At 50.4% G+C, this 23,518-nt stretch overlaps 1 protein-coding gene and 1 pseudogene across 1 annotated transcript; both read right to left on the reverse strand.

Annotated features, from left to right (window-relative positions):
* Window positions 1-13,904: 13,904 nt before the first annotated feature.
* Window positions 13,905-22,766, reverse strand: Dand5 (DAN domain BMP antagonist family member 5). The gene is made up of 2 exons (XM_008855518.2): window positions 22,458-22,766; window positions 13,905-14,169 (listed from the first exon to the last, which is right to left on the reverse strand). Exons 1-2 carry the CDS (start codon window positions 22,764-22,766, stop codon window positions 13,924-13,926), a joined length of 555 nt encoding a protein of 184 aa, XP_008853740.1. The 3' UTR covers window positions 13,905-13,923.
* LOC103751871 lies at window positions 15,320-15,644 on the reverse strand (annotated as a pseudogene).
* Window positions 22,767-23,518: the final 752 nt, after the last annotated feature.

Genomic DNA, 23,518 nt, shown 5'->3' on the forward strand with positions numbered 1-23,518 from the left:
AGGAGAGAGGGCCTGGGGAGGAGGAAAAAATGATAGAAAGGTCTGGGGCTCTAGGACTCTTCATGAATTTGTCTTGAAAGGCTCCACGGCTACTTGGACCCACTCTATGAACAGTCATACCTCCCAGAAGCCCCCTGCCTCCCCAACTCTAGCTGTTCTTCCTCCCTCTGGCCTATCCTCTAGCCCTGACCACCAGCATCCATGCCTTAGCTCTACCCTTTGCTCCCCCCACCCCCCATTCCTTGTCTTGAGGGTTCCTTTCTTATGTAGGCCATCAGCCTAGACCACTTCAAACAGGACACCCGGGCTTCCATTTGTACATGTATACCATCCTTCACACATGTGTACTAACAACAGCAACCTGCACACACTCAGCAAGTGGATCTCTGTGAGTTCTAAGCCAGTTTGGTCTATATAGGGAGTTCCAGGCCAGCCAGGGCTACACAGTGAGAGAATGAATGAATGAATGAATGAATGAACGAACAAACATCAACCTTTCACACAAATACACACAACCCCACAACAACAACCCTTCACAAACATCATGGCACATCAATCATTTGTTTACACGCATACATCACCCAGTCTTTCATTTGTACACACACACTAGCCTTCACTGACTCATATCATCTTTCACCCTCATACACATCTTAACCTTTCATTTGTATACTCTCCATCTTTTATTTATACACATGAAATGCCCATCCTTCACTCATACACACACCATCCTTCACTCACACACACCATCCTTCACTCACACACACCATCCTTCGCTCACACGACAGCATCCTTCACTCACACACAACACCATCCTCCACTCACACACACCATCCTTCACTCCCACCCAACACCATCCTTCACTCACACACTCCATCCTTCCCTCACACACACCATCCTTCCCTCACATGACACCATCCTTCCCTCACACACACCATCCTTCCCTCACATGACACCATCCTTCCCTCACACACACCATCCTTCCCTCACATGACACCATCCTTCCCTCACACACACCATCCTTCCCTCACATGACACCATCCTTCCCTCACACACACCATCCTTCCCTCACATGACACCATCCTTCCCTCACACACACCATCCTTCCCTCACATGACACCATCCTTCCCTCACACACACCATCCTTCCCTCACATGACACCATCCTTCCCTCACACACACCATCCTTCCCTCACATGACACCATCCTTCCCTCACACACACCATCCTTCCCTCACATGACACCATCCTTCCCTCACACACACCATCCTTCCCTCACATGACACCATCCTTCCCTCACACACACCATCCTTCCCTCACATGACACCATCCTTCCCTCACACACACCATCCTTCCCTCACATGACACCATCCTTCCCTCACACACACCATCCTTCCCTCACATGACACCATCCTTCCCTCACACACACCATCCTTCCCTCACATGACACCATCCTTCCCTCACACACACCATCCTTCCCTCACATGACACCATCCTTCCCTCACACACACCATCCTTCCCTCACATGACACCATCCTTCCCTCACACACACCATCCTTCCCTCACATGACACCATCCTTCCCTCACACACACCATCCTTCCCTCACATGACACCATCCTTCCCTCACACACACCATCCTTCCCTCACATGACACCATCCTTCCCTCACACACACCATCCTTCCCTCACATGACACCATCCTTCCCTCACACACACCATCCTTCCCTCACATGACACCATCCTTCCCTCACACACACCATCCTTCCCTCACATGACACCATCCTTCCCTCACACACACCATCCTTCCCTCACATGACACCATCCTTCCCTCACACACACCATCCTTCCCTCACATGACACCATCCTTCCCTCACACACACCATCCTTCCCTCACATGACACCATCCTTCCCTCACACACACCATCCTTCCCTCACATGACACCATCCTTCCCTCACACACACCATCCTTCCCTCACATGACACCATCCTTCCCTCACACACACCATCCTTCCCTCACATGACACCATCCTTCCCTCACACACACCATCCTTCCCTCACATGACACCATCCTTCCCTCACACACACCATCCTTCCCTCACATGACACCATCCTTCCCTCACACACACCATCCTTCCCTCACATGACACCATCCTTCCCTCACACACACCATCCTTCCCTCACATGACACCATCCTTCCCTCACACACACCATCCTTCCCTCACATGACACCATCCTTCCCTCACACACACCATCCTTCCCTCACATGACACCATCCTTCCCTCACACACACCATCCTTCCCTCACATGACACCATCCTTCCCTCACACACACCATCCTTCCCTCACATGACACCATCCTTCCCTCACACACACCATCCTTCCCTCACATGACACCATCCTTCCCTCACACACACCATCCTTCCCTCACATGACACCATCCTTCCCTCACACACACCATCCTTCCCTCACATGACACCATCCTTCCCTCACACACACCATCCTTCCCTCACATGACACCATCCTTCCCTCACACACACCATCCTTCCCTCACATGACACCATCCTTCCCTCACACACACCATCCTTCCCTCACATGACACCATCCTTCCCTCACACACACCATCCTTCCCTCACATGACACCATCCTTCCCTCACACACACCATCCTTCCCTCACATGACACCATCCTTCCCTCACACACACCATCCTTCCCTCACATGACACCATCCTTCCCTCACACACACCATCCTTCCCTCACATGACACCATCCTTCCCTCACACACACCATCCTTCCCTCACATGACACCATCCTTCCCTCACACACACCATCCTTCCCTCACATGACACCATCCTTCCCTCACACACACCATCCTTCCCTCACACACACCATCCTTCACTCACACACACCATCCTTCACTCACACACAACACCATCCTTCACTCACGCACCATTCTTGATTCATATACAGTCCTCCATTCTCTTTCTTTCATGTATACACAGAGTCCATCCTTCCATTCACTCACACACACACCCATACTTCCATTCATACATACACACACACACACACACACACACCATAGCACTTCTCTGTGTACACAAATATATACTCTTCCTTACGTTCACACACACAGTCACATAAATCCAGCCAGACCCACAGAATCCACTCATCCTTGTATTCACACATATTCACACTCATCTATCGATCCACATTCAGACCCCATCTTTGATACCAAGTGTTCCCCCAATACACAGACACACAGAGTCACCATGCTCACCTCCACAGTTCCAGCTAGAGGGCATTGATTATACAGGGATTATACAGTGGTCCAGCCTTCCTGTCCCCCCAGAGCCCAGATCTGAGGGCACACCTGGCTCTGGAAAATTTGAGGGAGAGGGAGCACCGCCAGGGGGCTGGGCACAGCTGGGGTGCCACAGCTGGAATCGCCTTCATTCCTCCCTGCTGGCTGCCCACCTGGCTACAGCTGGCAGCAGGTGTGTTCTTTGCATGCAGATGTTGGAAAGTGGGAAGCTCTCATGGCACTGCCTGCCAGGATGCTGGTGGCGGTGGGGGAGGGAGAGCTCAAACATCTGGGCTTCATCAACCACATCCTGGGCCACGGAAGGTGGGGCTGGGCAATGCTGGGCTCTAGAGCTGCTTGGTAGCTGGGTGGGCCTCTTGGGAGAGTAGACACACCCCCAGCACAGAAGACAAGCAAGGATCTCAACTGTGGGTGCTGCCAGGCAAAAAGAAAGGGGTGCTCTGGGTCCTCCTGGAAAGACTGGGGTGTCCAATTCGCAAGAGACCCTGTGCCTAGCCTGGCAGGCAGGATCACCCCTGGGTGCCTGGCCTTGTGTTCATTTCTCCCTCCCTGGGCTGGGAGCTCTTAGGTGCCACCGAGTGTGGGAGTCCTGGCTTCCTACTTCTGAGACACAGCTGAAGACTCTGAACCACATTGTACACATATAGATACAGGCCTGGGATCCCAACATCACACTCACATAGGGTGACAGAAATAAACTGGCACAATCAGATATAAAATACAGACTTGCACTGGGGATATGGCTTAGTTGGTAGAGTGCTTGGCTAGCATAGTAAAGCCCTAGGTTCCATCCTTAGTACCATATAAACCAGTCATGGGGCTCATTACTGAAATCTCAGCACTTGGTAGGTAGAGAGTAGAGGATCAGGGTTTCAAGGTCATCCTCAGCTACGCAGAAAATTGGAAGTCAGCCTGGGATACATAAGGCCCTGTCTCAGAGGCCAGTGAGATGAAACAGTGGAGAAAAGTACTTGCCACCTGAAAACCTGAGTGTGACCACTGGGACCCGCATGGTGGCAGGACAGAACTGACCTTCACAAGATGTGGGGGCAGGAGGGGATGCCTGGAGAAAACTCTTTCAGTAAAGTGCTTGCATTGCAAGCTAAAGGGCCTGAGTTCAATCCCCAGAATCCACATTATAGGAAAAAAAAAAAAAAAAGAAAAGAAGAAGCTAGGTGTGGTGGTGCACACCTTTAATTCCAGCACTTGGGAGGCAGAGGCAGGAGGATGTGTGTGAGTTTGAGGCCAGCCTGCCTGGTCTACATAGTGAGTTCCAGGCCAGCTGGGGCTACAAGAAGACCCTGTCTCAAAAAGACAAAAAAGAGAAAGAAAAAAGAGGGCTGGAGAGATGGCTCAGCAGTTAAGAACACTGGTTGTTCTTGCAGAAGACCCGGATTCGAATCCCAGCACCCACATAGCAGCTAACAACTGTCTGTAACTCCAGTCCCAGGGCATGTGACAGCCTCTTCTGACCTGTGCAGGCATTGCATGACACGGGTGTGCTTACCTACATGCAGGCAATATGTGAATACACATAAGATAAAAATAATAAGCCGGCTGTGGTGGTGCACACCTTTAATCCCAGCACTCGGGAGGCAGAGACAGGCAGATCTCTGTGAGTTCGAGGCCAGTCTGGTCCCCATCGCATAGCAAATCCAGGCCAGCTGCGGCTACAGGGAGACCCTGTCTCAAAAAGACCAAAATTAGCCAGGTGTGGTGGGCGCACGCCTTTAATCCCAGTGCTTGGGAGGCAGAGGCAGGCAGATCTTTGTGAGTTCGAGGCCAGTCTTTGTAAGTTCGAGGCCAGCCTGGTCTACATAGTGAGTTCCTGGACAGCTGGGGCTACGAGACCTGTCTCAAAAAAAGAAAAAAGAAGGGGCTAGAGAGCTGATTCGACAGTTAAGAGCGCTGGTTGCTCTTACAGAGAACCAGCGCCCACATGGCAACTAACAACCCTCTGTAACTCCAGTTCCAGGGGATCTGATGCCCTCTTCTGATTGCCACAGGCATTACAAACACGGGTGCATGTACGTACCTGCAGGCAATATACTCACGCACATAAAAATAAATACATAAATAATAAATTAAAAAAGAAAAAAGAAAGAAAGCGTAGTGGTGAATACTTATAATCCCAGCACTGGGGAGGCAAGAGGAGTGCCCGAGGCTAGCTGCAGTGAGAGACCCTGTTAAAGGTAAAGGAAACTGACGACCTGAATTCGATCCTCAGAACCAGCATGACAGGAGAGAGCCAACTCCTGCTAGCTGTTCTCTAATCTACAGACACACAGTGGCACACATGCTCACTCACATACACATGCTCACACAATAAATAAATGTAAAACAAGTGAACAGCACCTGAAGAACAACACCCAAAGTTGCCCTGTCCTCCATGAGCACAGGCACCCAGTGCACCCACAAGAATGCACACCCACATATACAAAAAACCTACATAAGATCACTTGTAGTCACACACAGTTGATCACAAACATCCCAGAATCACAAATGGGGTTCCATGTCCCCCACTGCAGCTGCCCATGAGGTCACACCCACACCCACACTTGCCTATGTATGGCACAGCCTGCCTAAGACCTCCTAGAGCCACTTGCTCCTGTGGGGTTGGAGAAATGTTTCTTCCCACCCTGGTAACCTGGCCCCAGGTCCTGAATGGGGCCTCTGTGCTGTCCAGAGCAGCCGCAGCCCTGGCCCGCCCAGAGTGAGGGTGTCAGAGGGTAAGGCCACACTAAAGCCTGGCTGAGTCACATATTCTGACACCTAACTGCAGCCAGAGTTCTAACATCTCTGAAGTCTGTTCCCAAATCAGCCTGGAAAGGCTGTGACAAAGCCAGTGTTGGGTCTCCGGGTATCCCCATCTCAGGCTAGTCTGTGTGCCCCCATGAAAAGGAGTCATCTCAGTCCCCTCTGCAGCATGGGGGACTTTCTGGCCTGTGCCTTCAACTGCAAGCACTGTTACACCTTCAAATCCACAGAGCTGCAGTCACTGCCACATTGTCACCTGCAGAGTTATACTGTCAACCCTCAGCCACTCTGTCACACACAGAAAATCCATCATACCTCCACAACTCTGTTGACATGTGCCATCAGCCCCACAATCTCACACATTCTCGAAGTTGCCTCAACACTGATTGCACACTGTATCAATCTCACACTGACACTTGGTCTGCATATCCCTACAGCAATCCTAGACATGTGGCCACATGGAGTCACCACCCCACCACCCCAGTCAGTTATAGGAAAAGAAACAGCTCCAATCCCTGCATCCCTGGGGTGGGGCACACAGCTGTCCCCAGATCAAGGTTTGAATCAACAAGGTGTTGACACAACACCACCTCACTGCCATGGTGTCACTGTCCTGGAGCTGGCATCCAGTGATACAGGCCACACTGCTCAGTCACTCTCTCAGCTTGTGCTCATGATGTTCCCTGTTGCAAGTGGCAGGTACCCACATCACTCACACTGTTCCACCATGTCTACAGTCCCTGGACAGAGCTACAATGAAACAGTATCAGCAACACTACAGTTACAAGGATATCTTGTCAAACAACAGTCACCCTCCCCTGAGCCTGTCAGAACATTAAGGCAGCCCATTAGCCATCCCAACAAGTTGTTGGGATGCTTGTTGACATGCTGACAATACAGCCCCCATGATTGTCCCTAGGATGTCCTCAGCCCAAGTCTTGGAACTAAGGACAGATCAGGCTGCAAACCGCTCCCTTCTGCTGTGGGAGTGAGCCGAGCGGGGAACGACTAATGGAAGTGCAGCTGTTGGCAGTGGGTGCCAGCCCCCCCACCTCATGAATATTCATCAGCTGGGGCTCTCCTGAACCTGTAGGGAGTCCATGGTCCCAGGCAGCTGGGCGCCCCCTTCTGTGCCAGGAGGCCCTCAGGTGAAGAGGGCTCTGCCAGAACCCTGCAGTCCCTGGAACCCAGACCCATGTCCACACATAATCGCATATGAGTTTGGGAACACAGACCCCAGGCACACAAACTCCAAATCACACCCAATGACACAACATCCATCCTCACTCTCACACACCATGCATACCAATGGGCATAGCACAGTCACATCAACTCATAACTATACCCCAACCACAGATACCCACCACACATACAGGCATGCCAAATGGGCACTCAGTCACATGATTACAAACACATAGATACATCATTACACCCAACAGCACTAGCATTCACCATCACAGACAGGTGTGGAAATACACATACACACATTGTGAAACACATGAGCATAGTCACTAGAAAGAAAAACCAATAGCTCTTTGTGTACAGTGCTGGGATGGAGCCCAAGGCCTCAAACGCACTAGGTAAGCACTCCACTCCCTAGTTGCCCCCAGTCCAACTTTTTTTTTTTTTTTGAGACAGGGTCTCCCTGTAGCCCCAGCTGGCCTGGATTTGCTATGAAGACCAGGCTGGCCTTGAACTCACAGAGATCCACCTGCCTCTGCCTCCCGAGTGCTGGGATTAAAGGTGTGCGCCACCACGCCGGGCTTATTTGTCCATGCGCATGTATATTGGCACATTCATGCCACAGTGTACCTTTGAAGGTCAGAGGACAAGATTCAGGAGTCAGTTCTCCTCTCCCACCATGGGGGGTTGGTTCCAGGGATTAAACTCAGGTCCTCAGACTGAGGACCTTAGTCTTTACAAGCTAAGCCATCTCACGGGCTCCTCAGTAACTTCAAAAAATTTATTATTTTTATTTTGTGTGTTTGAATATATTGCCTGCATGTATGTAAATGTACCCATGTCATACCATGCCCCCAGAGGCTCAGAAGACAGTGTCAGATACCCTGGAACCAGAGGTACAGATGGTTGTTGGACACCATGTGGGTGCTGGGAACCAAACCTGGGTCTTCTGCAAGAGCAGTCAGTGCTCTTAATGGCTGAGCCATCTCTCCAGTCCCCAAAACGACTACTTATAAAACACATGCATCCAAGCACCGGGGCACAAATTTGCACAGAGATACAGCTACCAGAACATAGAATGATCCCCCAAAGGACTCCCTCTGTTTCTCTGTCTTCCTGTGTCTCAGAGACAGACAGACAGACAGACACACACACACACAGACACACACACACACACACACACACACACACACATTCTCTCTGCCCACCCTGGTGTTTGTTTACAGAAGGGGAAACCGAGGCACTGAGCCTGTGAGCAGTCTTTGGAAGGTGGAAGGCCCTCATGACTCCAGGCAAAAGCCAAGGCTTGGCACCCCCTTCTGGCCCAGTCCTGCAAGAGCGCACTGGGCCGCGGCAGCGCGCGGGGTGGGCACGCGCCTGACGTAACCATGGCACCATCTTGGCACGCGCGGCCCGCGCGCGGGAGGGCGGGGCAGGCGCGTTGCCATAGCGCCGGAGGGCCGCATGAATGGGGCATTGTTCACTGAGACGCCCGGCCGGGCTGTCCTCGACCCACCCAGACCCACCCGGGCTGGCAGAGACAGAGAGACAGAAAGACACCAGAGATGTACAAAGATGAATATAGAGAGACAGAGATAAAGGGAGAGATGGTCAAAGACAGAAATAAGATTCAGGGCAAGGAAGAGAAGATGGACTGGTAGAAATTAAGTCTTTTGGAAGGAAGAAGAGACAGACCCGGCTTGGTGACCTATACCTGTAATCTCAGCTTTTAGGAAGCTGAGGCAGGAGGATGGTGAATTTGAGACCAGTGTCTGCTACACAGTGAGACTTTTTAAAAAATGTGTATGAGTGTATTGCCTGCGTGTAGGTAAGTGCACCCGTGTCGTGCAATGCCCGCGGAGGACAGAAGAGGCTATCAGATCCCCTGCAACTGGAGTTACGGACAGTTGTTAGCTGCCATGTGGGTGCTGAGATTCGAACCCAGGTCTTCTGAAAGAACAACCAGTGTTCTTAACTGCTGAGCCATCACTCCAGCCCCAAGACTCTGTCTCTTAAAAAGGGGTGGGGACTGGGGAGATGGCTCAGTGAGCAAAAAGCTTGATGTGCAAGCGTGACAATCTGAGTTTGAATCCCCAGCCCCCATGTAAAAAGCCAGGCACAGGAGCAAACAATCCTGGTGAGACTGGTGGACCCCTGGGACTTTCTGACCAGCTAATTTAGCCTAATTGGTGTGTTCCAATTTTAATAAAAAAGAAATAAGTTGGAGATGCAATTCAGGAAGACACCTAATGTCAACCTCTGGCACGCGTGCATGCACGCACACATGCACACAAAAGCACAAACACATATACACAAAACGGGGGTGGGTGGAAGCAAAAAGACAGAGGTGGGGATGGAGAAAGAAATATGGAGACTCCAAGGGGATGAGATGGAGAGGTGGGAGGGACTTGTAGGAAGGAAAGAAACAGAAAGGAGAGAGGATAGACAGAGTAGACCAAGGAGAGGCAGAGCCAGGGAAGGAAACAGAAGAGGAAGAGCTGGAAGGGGAAACAGGCAGGACCTCCCCAAGATCCATGGACTTCACTGAGTCCCACCAGCAATGGGATGAGGTGGGGATGGGGGCCCCGAGACAGAGGAAGTCAGGAACAGAGAAGCTGGTGGACACCTAGTCGTGAGTTGACAGATGCAGGAACGGGTGCATATGGATATAGGAAATGACCCAATAGAGGCCTGGAGATTCAACCCAGCTCCAAATCTCTGGACCCAACTGCCAGTCTCCACTGGCTCAGGTTGGCACATTCAGAATATTCACTTTGTTCTGCTCATTAAGTATCATCCATACAGAGACCCAGCATTTTCGGACACTGCTCCTGACACTCCAGAACACCTTCCCCAGGGACTTACACTTTTAACAAAAGACGGTGATACACTACCCTTGGGGTTATACAACTATGAGTACATCCACAGCAACCACATGGCACAATCATAGACATGCCTGACAGAGACTCCTACCCCATACCAGAGTGGCACCTCGCAGACACAGCCCTATGAATACATGAGATATCAGATACAATCACACATTTCCACAGGCTCATGGCACAGGAATGCTGTTGCAGGTGGTCACTCCAGTCTCCTTTTCAGATGTTCTTTACCTTTCTAGACACACACTCCTTCCCTATTGCAACTGACCCATTGTGTATGTGAACGTCCCTGTCCCAGTGTCCCAGTCCTTGAGGGGACTGTGGGAGTGGTAAGAATGGACAGGCATCAGTCCACAGAAGAGATTGGGGTGGAAGGGGGTGTTCTTCCCAGTCTCCCTCAAAAGGTTGTCTCAGCTCCACCACAGCTAGGGCAGTACAGCCTAAATCTAGACAAAGGGTGGCCCCTGGTGGTCACATGTGGTCTCTGCACTGCTCCGTAGGGACATAATGACTAACTGCAGAACCCCAGGTAGAGAGGGTAGGCCTAGGCTGAGCACAGCCTAGAACCCAGAAGTGAGACCCCAGACCTAGAACTCAGAGCCTGTGTAATCCATGTCCCAGAATTCATAGTCACAGTCTAGGTTCCATGGTCAGGGGTATGGCTCAGCAGTAGAGCACCTGTGTAGAATCTTCCAGTAAGGTGCTGGGGTGTGGTTCAGCAGTATCTAGTATGTGCAATGTCCTGGGTTCCATTTCCAGCACCGGAAAGAAAACAATAAAAAGCACTAGATTCCAATGATACTGAGATTCATAAATCTGGTGCCAAGAATGTAGGACCCCAAATCTAAAACCCAGATTCATATTCCAGAACCCAGAATCCAAAAGTCTCTGTCTCACCAGGCATGATGGTACACACCTTTAATGCCAGCACTTAGGAATCAGAGAGTTAAGTGAATATCTCTGAGTTAGAGGCCATCCTGGTCTACATAGTGACTTTGAGGCAAGCCAGGAGTACATAGTGAGACCCTGTCTCAAAAACAAAGGTTTTGGAGAGATGGTTCAGTGATTAAGAACACTGGCTGCTCTTGCAGAGGATCCAAGTTCAGTGCCCACAATCATCTGTAACTCCAGTTCCAGGGATCCAACACCCTCTCCTGGCTTCTAGGGGCAATGCACACACAGTGCCCGTACATACATACACACAGGCAAAACACTCATACAGTAATATAGCAATAAAATATAAAACAAAAAGTCTAGATCCCATTGTTCAGAACTTGAATCTTGGGCTGAAAATCCAGCTCTGAGAACAGAGAAACCAAAAGCCAGCCTGCAAGATCCAAAGCCCTGGACCTTTGTCAGAAAGCTCTGGATCAAAGCTGGACAACAAAGCTGGTGAGAGCAGGAGCAGACTGAAAGGGCAGGCTAGAATCTGGGGTGAATGCACATGGCTTCTGCCAGCTACAGCTCCTTCACGTGCACACACATACACACACACACACACACACACACACACATTGTGGATGCATCCCCTCTTACACAGACAGCCTGTGACTGGAAGAGCTACAAGCACCATACACCTTCATACACCCACAATCACACACTCAGGGGAACACATACACAAGCACTCATGCTCTAACATGTACCATCCAAAAGCAAATAAAGCCTCCACCATTCCTCTCCCAGCATGCAGGCAGACACATGCTTACCTGGGCACCCATACAGTGTGGCAGCCATTCCCCGTCCTGCCCCACTATCCCACCAAACCCTCAGGCATACATACCGTCACCACCCAGAGACAAACCCTGTGATTCCCAGTTCTATGCCCAGACACACTAGGGAAGAATTATTAAGGAAGCTGTAATGAGTGTTTGCATTCTCATATGTGCACACATAACACATGTGTGCGCATGTACACACATGCTCCCCCAGTGCAGAGAAGCCTCATGCTTTGGCAACCACAGGGCCCCTGGGAACCAAACCCCAGGGATGGAGCTCGCCATGCACCCTCTTACCCACCCCAGCCCTCCCCTGCCTGGCCGGCTGGCAGGCTTTAATACAGATGCCAAACTCATAATTGTAACTGAGGGTGACAGGGTCACCTTGAGCCCCAGATGCTCGCGCGGTGACAGATGGCGTTGGCAAACCTGATTAGCGGCCCCCTGTGCCAGAGCCTGTGGCACCTGCCTCCCCCGCCCCTCCCCCGCTCCCCCAGCACTTATTACGCACCCATTACTAGGCCTGAGGGCTGAGATGGGGACTGGCTGGCACTGCCCCGAAGGGGGCCGGGACTCTGGCGTCCGCCCCCCCGCACCAAGGTTCCCAGCTGGCTCCCCTGGCTGGCAGGAGGTGAGCACAGCTGAGGTGGGGAGATGCAGGCATCTCGTGCCCACCAGAAAGGGGGTGCCAGGGCTAAGCTGCCAGCTTGGACACTGCACGAGGTTTGTCATCAAGCTCTGGAAATAGGAGGGAGGGCGCCCCCCTCCACCCAGGGCCCCATGACCTTCCCCTCCAGGAAGTTCTTGGGAGCTGGCGACCAGACAGGTTCCCACTCCTCCGTTCAGGCCTGTGAGGTCAGGGGTCGCTGCTCCCACACCCCATGGGCCCATCTGTTTCCTTGTGGGGGGCGTTCCTGCTCCCCTCACCTGGAGCCTTCCTTCCTGAGGCAGGAAGAGGGCCTACGGGGGCCCTGGCCCGCTCCCTCCACCCCGCGCTCCGGGGGGCATTTGGAGGCGACGCTGACAGCGCCACATGTCCTTGAGTCTCTGCCAGACGGGCCCATCTGCCAGCGCCCTGGTTCCAGCCGCCCAGAGCCAGGCCGCTCTCGCCACCGCCCACCCTGCCCCTCAGCTGGGGACAGAGCCCCCACTTAGAGAAGCCTGGTCATAGGGACACACACGCACAGCTGGACTTGGCCAAGCTTTATGGTTCCCGGGAATGCCAGGCGGGGGCTTATGTGGGGGCAATAGGGAAACCCCAGCCATTGTCGATGGGAAAAGCAGCTGCGGATTCGTGGGGCCCGCCCTGTTTTCCCGGCAGCTGCTTCTGTGTGCCTGTGTGCGCGCGCACGCGCTTGTCCCTATAACCGGGTCAGCGCTGAGTGTCGGGGTAGGTAGTGCTGTCTTCCCAAGCAGCTGGGACAGTTTCTGGTTTTGGCAGCGAGACACATTGCCGCCTAGTGGCAGAAAGCGGAATCTCAGGCTAGGGGCGGGGCTCGGCCGGAGGGCTGTGTTGCACGCTATGCCCTGGGTTCCATTCCCTCGTCCTGAAACGAAAGGCAGTAAGATCTGATCTCTCTGGCCGTGCCACCGACTGCTATGTGATCCGGAGGAAGTGACTGTGTCTTCGCGGCGTCAGTTTCCTCATCCGTAAAAGGTGTGATGTGAAATTCTACCTCGTGCCGCTGCTGAGGACTGATTCGTGAGGAAGTGAGTTTGTACCTACTGAGCGCTCTACACAGAGCCCTGCAAATCACACACTGCAGCGAATTTTTTCTTTTTCTTACCCCTCCCACAGCCACCTCCACCCCGCCAGGGATGGAACCCAGCGCTTCATGCATGCTAAGCAAGCGTTCTCCTGCTGTCACACCCTAGCCCCACATGCTTTGGCTATTAGTAGTCCAACCCCATTACTGGGATGGTGTCTTGTGTCACTGGGAGCAAAGTGACCTTGTGGACCTGTCCATCTGCATTTGCATCCCTGGTCTCTTGACCTGATGTACATCATCCAAGTCGCGTCTTTCTCTTCCGTCTTCTGCATCTTCCTAAGGTTCATGTCCTCCACGATGCTCAACTCACAGCTTGCGGTGGCACTGGCACCTCTGGACCAGCATGGTGGACGTCCTCACCCGCCGAGGAGAGGCTGGGCGACCAGTTCCACACCAGAACACCACCGGCGTCCAGCGTTTGAAAGCAGGCACACAGCTGTTGCAGAGAACTAGCGGAGTAGGAGCCAAGCCGGGAATGTAGAAGGAGGTACAGTGACCAAAGCAGAGGTGATTACGGACACGAGCACCTGTGCAGCCAGGCCTGGAGAGCACCTGGGAGCACACGCAGGGGGACAGTCAGCGCAGTATAGTTTAGGGCTGGAGAGTGAGAATAACCCTCCACTTCCACTTCAGCAGGAGAGGTGTGGATGCTGAAGGCAAGCGACCTTAGTTTCAATTCTGACTCTGCCATCTCCTGGCTGTGGGGCCTACAGCAAGTTACTCAAGTTGAGCCTCTTTAATACACTCATCCAAATTTGGGGCTGAGGAGAGGACCTAGTAAATATTTGTGGTGCAATCCCCAGCACCAATGTGAAAAGTGCACTGCCTGTAATCTCAGCAGGGGGAGGTGAAGACAGGAGGATCCCTGAGGCTTGCTAGCCTAGCTGAGTGCCAGATTCAGTGAAAGACCTTGTCAAAATAGGACAGAGGGTGACTGAGGAAGACACTGGACATCAGCTTCTGGCCTTTATATACACATGCACCACCATGCACATGTACACCCCCACCCCAATCAGACTAAACTAAGGTTGGGCCTGGTGGTGCAGACCTGTAAATCACAGCCACTCAGAAGACTGAGACAGGAGGATCTCAAGATCAAAGCCAGCCTGGGAAACTCACTAAGACCCTGTGTCAAAATAAAAAGTAAAGGGGCTGGAGAGATGGCTCAGCAGTTAAGACCACTGGCTGCTCTTGCAGAGGACACATGTTCGATTCCCAGCACCCGTATGGTAGTGGTAGCTAACAATCATCTGTAACTCCAGTTCCAGGGGAATCTGATACCTTCTTCTGACTGCCTCCAGCATTGCGTAATATGGATGCACTTTCATACATGCAAGCAGTACACTCATATGCATGAAATTTTAAAATAATAAAATATTTTTAAAATAAAGTAAAAACAAGGTTGGGGCTGTAGCTCAGTGGGAGAGCACTTGCCTAGCATGCACAATACTCATGTTCCACCCCCACCATCACAGAAAAAGAAACCAAAAAAAATCAAGCTTGGTATGGGTCTCACACCTCTAACTCCAGCACTTGGGAGGCTGAAGCAAGACTGCCATGAGTTTGAGACCTACCTTGTTTTTTTAACCAAAAACATTTTATTTTTTAGTTTTAAAAAAACACAAACTTTTTTCAAGTAACCATGATTAGTTTAGAAAAATGGGTGTACATCTTCAAAGTATTTCCCTTTAACGGGAAACAGTGCTACTGAATCTAAACATTAAAGGTAAAAGAAACAGAATCCAGGAAATCCGTTCATACTTCAGGCCCTTCTCCCCCAGGAACCAGCACTGTTATATTATTTCCATTTAGCAAGATCTGATCTAATTTAGTGATCCTTCTTCCTTCTGGTGTGATTCAAACTCTGTGACACCTTCCAGCACCATACTGACAAAGCCATCAAATCCTAGAAGTGTGCCGACAATTTTTTATCACTTCATCATAATGTGAATTCGTGATCCTATACACTTGTCCACAAGCTCTAGAGGTAGGAGCTACGAGGGGTTAGTGGTAGCATTAGCCACCATGGCCACGCTGGAAAATCATAAGACTCTATCCTTTTATTTTAATTGTGTGTGTGTGTGTGTGTGTGTGTGTGTCTGTATTTTATGTGTATGAGTGTTCCCTGCCTACATGTATAGAAGTGCACCTGTGGGGCTGGAGAGATGGCTCAGCGTTTAAGAATACTGGCTATTCTTGCAGAAGACCTGGGTTCGAATCCAAGCATCCATATGGCAGCTAACAACTGTCCATAAATCCAGCTCCAGGGGATCCAACAGCCTCTTCTGTCCTCCTTGGGCATTGCACAACATGGGTGCACTTACCTACATGTAGGCAATACACACATACACATAATAATAATAAAAAAATTAAGTGCACCTGTGTCATGCAATGCCTGCAGAAATCAGAGAACAACTTGTAGAAATTCTTTCCTTCTACCATGAGGGTCTCAAGGATCAAACTCAAATTGTCAGGCTTTGTGGCAAGTACAAGCACTTGTTCAATGGCACCTGTTGAGCCATCCCTCCAGCTCCTGAGATATTATCTTAAAAATAAATAAATAGGCCGGGCGTGGTGGCACACGCTTTTAATCCCAGCACTCGGGAGATGGAGGCAGGTGGATCTCTGTGAGTTCGAGGCCAGCCTGGTCTTCATGGTGAATCCATGGTGAATCCAAGACAGCTGGGGCTACAGGGAGACCCTGTCTCAAAAAGACCAAAAATAAATAAATAAATAAATTAATTAATTAATAATTAGGGGCTTGAGAGATGGCTCAGCCATTAAGAGCACTTCTTGCAGAGGGCCTAAGATCAATTTCTGGCACCCGCATGGCTAACAAATGCCTATAATTCTAGTTCCAGGGATTCTGAAGCTCTTAGCTCTCTTCTGGTCTCTGTGGGTATTGCATGATACGGATGCACGTCTATACATGTAGGCAAAACACTCATACATATAAAATAAAAGTAAATAAATAATTAAATAAAATAAGGGGCTGGAAAGATGGTTCAGTGGTTAAGAGCACTTGCTGCTCTTGCAGAGGACCTGGGTTCAGCTCCCAGCACCCACATGGCAGCTCACAGCTGCCTGTAACTCCAGCTCCAGGGGATTTGATACCCTCTTCTGGCTTCCATGAGCACCCTTCATGCACATACACAGACATATACACTACAGATAAAAATGCATCTTTAATTAAAAATAAGGGGCTGGAGAGATGGCTCAGTAGTTTAGAGCACTTGTTGTTCTTCCAGAGGACTCCAATTTGGTTCCCAACACCCACATGGCAGCTCTGTCACACTCTTCTGGCCTCCATTGGCACTGCACACATCAGGTACATATATATCCAAGCAAAACACTTATAAAATAAAATGTTTTTTGGTCTTTTTGAGACAGAGTTTCCCTGTAGCCCCAGCTGGCCTGGATTCGCTATGGAGACCAGGCTGGCCTCGAACTCACAGAGATCCGCCTGCCTCTGCCTCCCGAGTGCTGGGATTAAAGGCGTGTGCCACCACGCCTGGCATAAAAATAAATATTTGTAAAAATAAACAAAACAAGGGCTTGTGAGATGGCTCAGTGGGTAGAGGTGCTTACTGCCAAGTTTGATAACCTGAGTTCAGTCCCCAGGACCTACACAGTGAAAGGGGAGAACCAACTCCCACAGGTTGTCCTTTGACCAACACTTGTGCCATGACACACCCATGCCAACACACATACACACACACACACACACACACAATAAATAAAATATTAATTTAAAAACTAAAAAAAAAAAGAAACCATTTGAAACCTCTGTATTTTTGTTCAGTTTGTTTTTGAGATACGGTCTCATATTGCCCAGGATGGCCCTATATTAACTGTATAGCAGAGACTGGCCTTGAACTCCTGATCCTCTTGCCTCAGCTTTCCACATTCTAGGATTGCAAGTGTGCCACCACACATGCACAAGGCCCTGGGTTCCACCTGAAGCACCAGAAAAGAAGGAAAATACACAAATCCCCTTCATGCTGGCCTAAGCCAAACTCCAACTCCAGGACAGTTCTCTGTCCTCCTTGTGATGCTGAGGCCAGTACTAGTGCCATCCCTATTTCCAGATGAGGAAACTGAGGCTTGAAGAAGAGCTTTGCCTAAAACCTCACAACTACAAGGAGGCTACCAGCCTACAGAGGGTCTTGTGCCCTCTAGGGCAGGCAGCTCTGGGAAGAGCTAGATTCCCTGCCAGGGTCCCTTCTGCTCTGTGCAGCTATACTAGGACAGGGCAACCACGTGGCAGATAGCAACAGAAGCAGAATGGAGTGGATGTGGTAACTTTTATGTAATTTCAGGATTCAGAAGCAGGGGGGTCACAAGTTCCAGGCCAGCCTGAGCTTCTTAGTGAGACCTTGTCAGAGAGGAGAGAGAGGAGAGAGGAGAGAGGAGAGAGGGAGGGGAGAGAGAGAGAGAGAGAGAGAGAGAGAGAGAGAGAGCATGCCACTCTTGTGGTGGTCGGAGGACAACATGTGGAAGGTTGTTTAGTTCAAGTACTGGAGGTCTAAGAACATGGTGCTAGCAATGGCTTTATGTGAAGGCTTCAAAGAGGATGGCATCACATAATGAGAAGGGTAGGGAGGAGACGGGGGGAGGAAGAGAAGGAGAGAGGGAGAGAGGGAGAGAGGAGAGGGAGAGAGGAGAGAGGGAGGGAGAGAGAGGGAGAGGGAGAGAGGAGAGAGATGAAGAGAGAGGAGAGGAAGAGAGAGAGAGGAGAGGAGAGAGAGAGGGGGAGAGGAGAAAGAGAGGGAGAGGAGAGAGGGAGAGAGAGGGAGAGGAGAGAGGGAGGGGGAGAGGAGAAAGAGAGGGAGAGGAGAGAGAGGGAGAGAGGGAGAGGAGAGAGAGAGAGAAGCATGGGGCAGATCTTTAATCTCAGCACTTAGGAGGTAGAAGCAGGTGGATCTCTTTGAGACAACCCAGCTTGGGGCTACAGGGAAACCAGAGACCCTGTTTCAAAAAAAAAAAAAACAAACCAAAACAGCTGAAGAGATATCTCAGCTGTTAAATCATCCAAATTCAGGGCTGGGGAGAGGACTCAGTCAGCAAAATGCTTGTGCAATCGTGAGAACCTGATCCCCAGGGTCCTTACAGTGGAACCAGGTTCAGATCCCAGCACCTGGTTGGCAGCTCATAAACATCAGTAACTCCAGTTCCAGGGAATCCAATGCCGTCTTCTAGCTTCGGCAGGCACCAGTCATGTGGTGCACACACATACATGCATGCAATCACACATACACAGTTTTAAAAAGAGGGGGAGATTTGGGGAACAAAACAGATCAGTGGCAACCTCTTGAATTTCAAGGTTTAATAAGAAAATATAAAGCCAAGAGTGTTGGGAACTGGCACCCTGCTGAGCATGGCTACAAGCACCCTGCAGGAACCTTGATAGTTGTTGACTGTGCTCTATAGCAGTGAGAACAAGTTCAGAGAAGACATGCTACTAACTCGGGATCATGTAGAAATCAGCAATGAAGGCAGGATTTAAAATTCTTTTAATTAAATTTTTATGTGTATGAGTGTTTTGCCTGCATGTACATAAGTGCACCATGTGTGCAATGCCCACAGAGGCCAGAAGAGTGCTTGGATCCACTGGAACTGGTGTTATGGGCAGTTATAAACTGCCATGTAGGTGCTGGGAACCAAACCCAGGTCTTCTGCAAGAGCAGCTAGTGCTCTTAACCACTAATCCATCTCTCCAGGCTCATGAAGGCAAGATTTGAACTCAATATAGTATAAGAATTCCTGCCAGGCATGGTGGCACATACCTTTAGTCCCAGTGGATCTCTATGAGTTCAAGGCCAGCCTGGTCTACATAGTGAGTTCCAGGCCAGCTGGAACTACAAGGAGACCCGGTCTCGTGAATGCACATATGAATATGAGATCTGTCTTGGACCCTTCTCATGCAGGCTTCCCCATAGCCAACACATGGGAGGCATGTACTCCTACACATTCATCCATTCAATGATACTGGGTGCCTGCTGTATGCCTGGCTTTGCTGTAGGGCCTGGGGATAGGGATATTCTAGGAAATAAAGCCAGCTAAAAAACCTCTTCCCTGGAATGGAAGTGTAGCTCAGTTGATAAAGTACTTGCCTGGTATTTGAGGTCCTGGGTTCTAGTCCCAACAGCACATAAACTGTGCTGGTGGGCTGGTGTGTGCACACCTGTAATCCCCAACACTCAGGAAGTGGAGACAGGAGGATCAGAAGTTTAAGGCCAGTGTAGGTGTGGTGGTTTGAATGAGAATGTCTCCCATAGGCTCCAAGTATTTGGACATTTTGTCCCCAGTTGGTGGCACTGTTTTGGGAGGTCTTAGAAGGTGTGGAAACACATCACTGGGGGTGGGCTTAGAGAGTTCTTAAAGCCTTGCCAGATCTTGAGTTACTCTCTTGTTTTCCTGTGCTCCCTTGAAGATGTGAGAGCTTAGCTTCCACTCCTCCTCCAGCCATCTCTGCCACCATGCCTCCCTGCCAGAATGGACTCTTCCCCCTTGGAACTGTAAGCTCAAATAAACTCTTCCTTCTATAAGTTGCTTTGGTCAGTGTTTCTATCATAGCAACAGAAAAGTAACTACATGAGTTCCTGTCTCAAACAATCAAAAACCTCTGCCCCAAGTTAGATATGATGACTCACACCTACAATTCAAATACTCAAGAGGCTAATGCAGGGCATCACTGTGAGTTCCAGAACAGCCTGAGCTACAATAGTGAGTCCAACACAAGTCTGGGCTATATAGCAAAATCCTGCCTAAACACACACACACGCACACACACACACACACACACACACACACACACACACAATCTCTGTGGGCAGTGAGGGAGACAGACAGTAAACAGAATTATAAAACCAATTTCATAGCAGGGCATGGTCACACATGCCTACAATTCCAGCACTCAGGAGTCTGAGGACTGAGGAGGCTGAGGCCAGCCTCTTTTTTTCCCTTTCTTTCTTTCCTTCTCTCTCTCTCTCCTCTCTCTCTCTCTCTCTCTCTCTCTCTCTCTCTCTCTCTCTCTCTCCTTTTTCTGAGACAGGATCTCCCTGTAGCAATAGCTGGCCTGGAACTCACTATGTAGACCAGGCTGGCTTCACTATGTAGACCAGGCAGGTCCAACCTGCCTCTGCCTCCCAGGTACTGGGATTAAAGACTTGTGCCACCATGCCCAACTAGGTGACACATTTTAAGGTAAATGACATTTTATTTTTTGAGACAGGGAAATGGTGTCTCATGTGGTCCAGGCTGATCTTAAACTATGTAGCTGAGGATGGATGATCCTGGGCTTTTAATCCTCCTGCCTATACCCTCCAGTTCCTGGGATTATAGGTATGTACCACCATGCCTAGTTTGTGTGTTGATGGGGATGGAACACAGGGCTATGGGCATAACAGGCAAACACTCTACTGAGCTATGTCCCCATCCCCAATATAGAACATTTTAAATAAATCTGAAGGAAGTGAGAATAGGGACCATAGTGTCTGACTGGGGAAAGAGTGCTTGAAACAAACAGCCTACCATTCATTGCACAGGCCCTGGGGAAGGTGGAGTGCTCCTGTATCTATCAAGAGCAGAAAGGGACTGGGGAGATGGCTTAGTCAGTAAACTGCTTCACAGAAGTGTGATGACCTGAGTTCTGATCCCCAGCACCTACATAAAAGATAGGCATGCAGCCAGGTATAGTGGTACATGCCTTTAATCCCAGCACTGGGGAGGCAGAGACAGGCAAATCTCTGTGAGTTCAAAGCCAGCCTGGTCTACATAGCCAGTTGCAGGACAGCTGGGGCTACAGGGAGACCCTGTCTCAAAACAAACAAAAAAGATGGGCATGCAACATGAGCCTGTAAGCACAGCACTGGGGAGGTAAAGACAGGGGTCCCTGAAGTTTGCTGGCCAGTGAAGTTCACTGACTGGCCAGTCTAGCCAATCAGTGAGCTTCGGGTTCAGTGAGAGACCCTGTCTCAATAAGGTGGAACCAGTTGTGTTGCCACACGTCCAGAGGCAGAGGCAGAGGCAGGCAGATCTCTGTGAGATAACGGCCAGTCTAGTCTACATAGTGAAGAGAACCTTGTTTCAAAAATAAAAAATAGTAAGGTGGAGAGTGATAAAGACATCAGAAGTTCTCCTCTGACTTCTGCATATGCACCCCTACAAGTGCACAGCACCTGCTCACTTGTGGATGCACACACACAACACATATACCCCCAACACACACAAAGCAAGAAGGTTAATGTGGCAGGTGTGAGAGGAGTAGGAGAGCCAAAACCAGCAAGAATGAAGAAACTTGGGGCTATTTTGAGGACATAAGCTTTGTTTAGAGTAAGGTGTAAGTCATAAGAATTTTGGGAGCCAGGGATGAACATGTAGGTATCCACAGGCTTTCTCTAGCTGCTAGATGGAGAAACGGGATTGGGGAGCTGAGGATGGAGTTCATCTAGGAGAAAAGTTGCCTAACATGCGTGTAGCCCTGGGTTCCACCCTACTGCTTAAACCAGATGTGGTAGAACATGCCTGCCATCCCAGAACTTAGAAGGTAGAGGCAAGAGGATCAGAACTTCAAGGTTGTTCTCCACTATAGTGAGTTTGAGGTCAGCATGGGTTACATGAGACCCTGTCTCAAAACAAAAACAAAAACAGGGAGGTAAATATGAAGGTAACCATGCCAGCCCTAGAGAGAAAGAGTTCTGCCCCATTTGCAAGGAAGGAAATCAAGGCTCATATGCATTTAGGTGGAGGATTCAGGACTTGAATGCAAACCTGTCTGGAGCCACAACCCATGCTCATGTGATGGTGAAGATCCTCCCTCCCCATGTACACACACTCACCTGAATGAAGGGCACAGCCCTACAGGTCTCCCGGGTCGCTTCCTGAGGGTCCAAGGGCAAAGAGATACCAGCAGTCACGTCCTGCCCTCCCTTCAGTCCACCTGTCTCCTGCTGCCTGCTTTGTAAGCTCAAGAAGGCCTTCCAGCTGCCTAGGGCAGAAGAAGGTACCAGAGAGTCTGGGGTCCAGCTCTGACTGGTGGCAGCCCAAGACTGAGCAGGGGGAACAGGATCCCCAGATCTCCCTAAGCCTGTGGGCAGCCAGGCCCCACTGAGCAGGCCTAGCAGTGTGGTTAGCTGACCATGGAACATCATTTGGCTATGCGGCTGTCTGTCTGAAAGTGGGCTCAGGGGCCTGGACAATGGGCCCTGCTGTCTAGAGTGTGGAGTCTGGCCCCTGAGGGACCTGCTTTTAACCACTGGCCCCTGCTTGGCAGCCTGAGGGGTGGCTCTGGGAGCTCTCAGCAGGGAAGGCAAGGAAAGCAGACCAATCCCCCAGCTCCTCCCAGCCTGTTGGGGGTCACAGGGGGGCCGGCCTACTATGTGGGACCATGGGAATCACACAAGACAGATCAAAAGACAGTGACTGAGGGGCACAGTGACTAGACCCCTAGGAAGCTGCCTTTCCAGTCCTGGATACCCATTCATCTATTGGGCAATGTCATACTTTGCTTGGGAACTGGGGTTTCAAGCTCAGTGCTGCATTTTCTTGGCTGTGCCACCTCAAGCAAAGCTCTTAATCACTCTGGGCTGCAGCTTCCTCTTCTGTGATATCTAACATCAATTCTGTTGCTAACAGTCTCTGCCTCACAGGTTGTACTGAGAACTCAAGAGGACCTTAAAGCAGAAGCTGCTGCACTGTGGCCTCACCAACTCCTGGTTTTTGCTCTGTTGAGGACAGAATGCTTATGAATGAGAAGCAGGAGCTCTAGCACTGAGCCACACCCCAAGCCAACAATGATTAGCATAACTGCTACTAATGTCTTTTTTTGTTGTTGTTGTCTTTTTGAGACAGGGTCTCCCTGTAACCCCAGCTGGCCTGGAACTCACTATGTAGACCAGGT

This window comes from Nannospalax galili, unplaced genomic scaffold (genome assembly GCF_000622305.1).
Source record: "Nannospalax galili isolate Female #2095 unplaced genomic scaffold, S.galili_v1.0 scaffold47, whole genome shotgun sequence".
NCBI lineage: Eukaryota > Metazoa > Chordata > Mammalia > Rodentia > Spalacidae > Nannospalax > Nannospalax galili.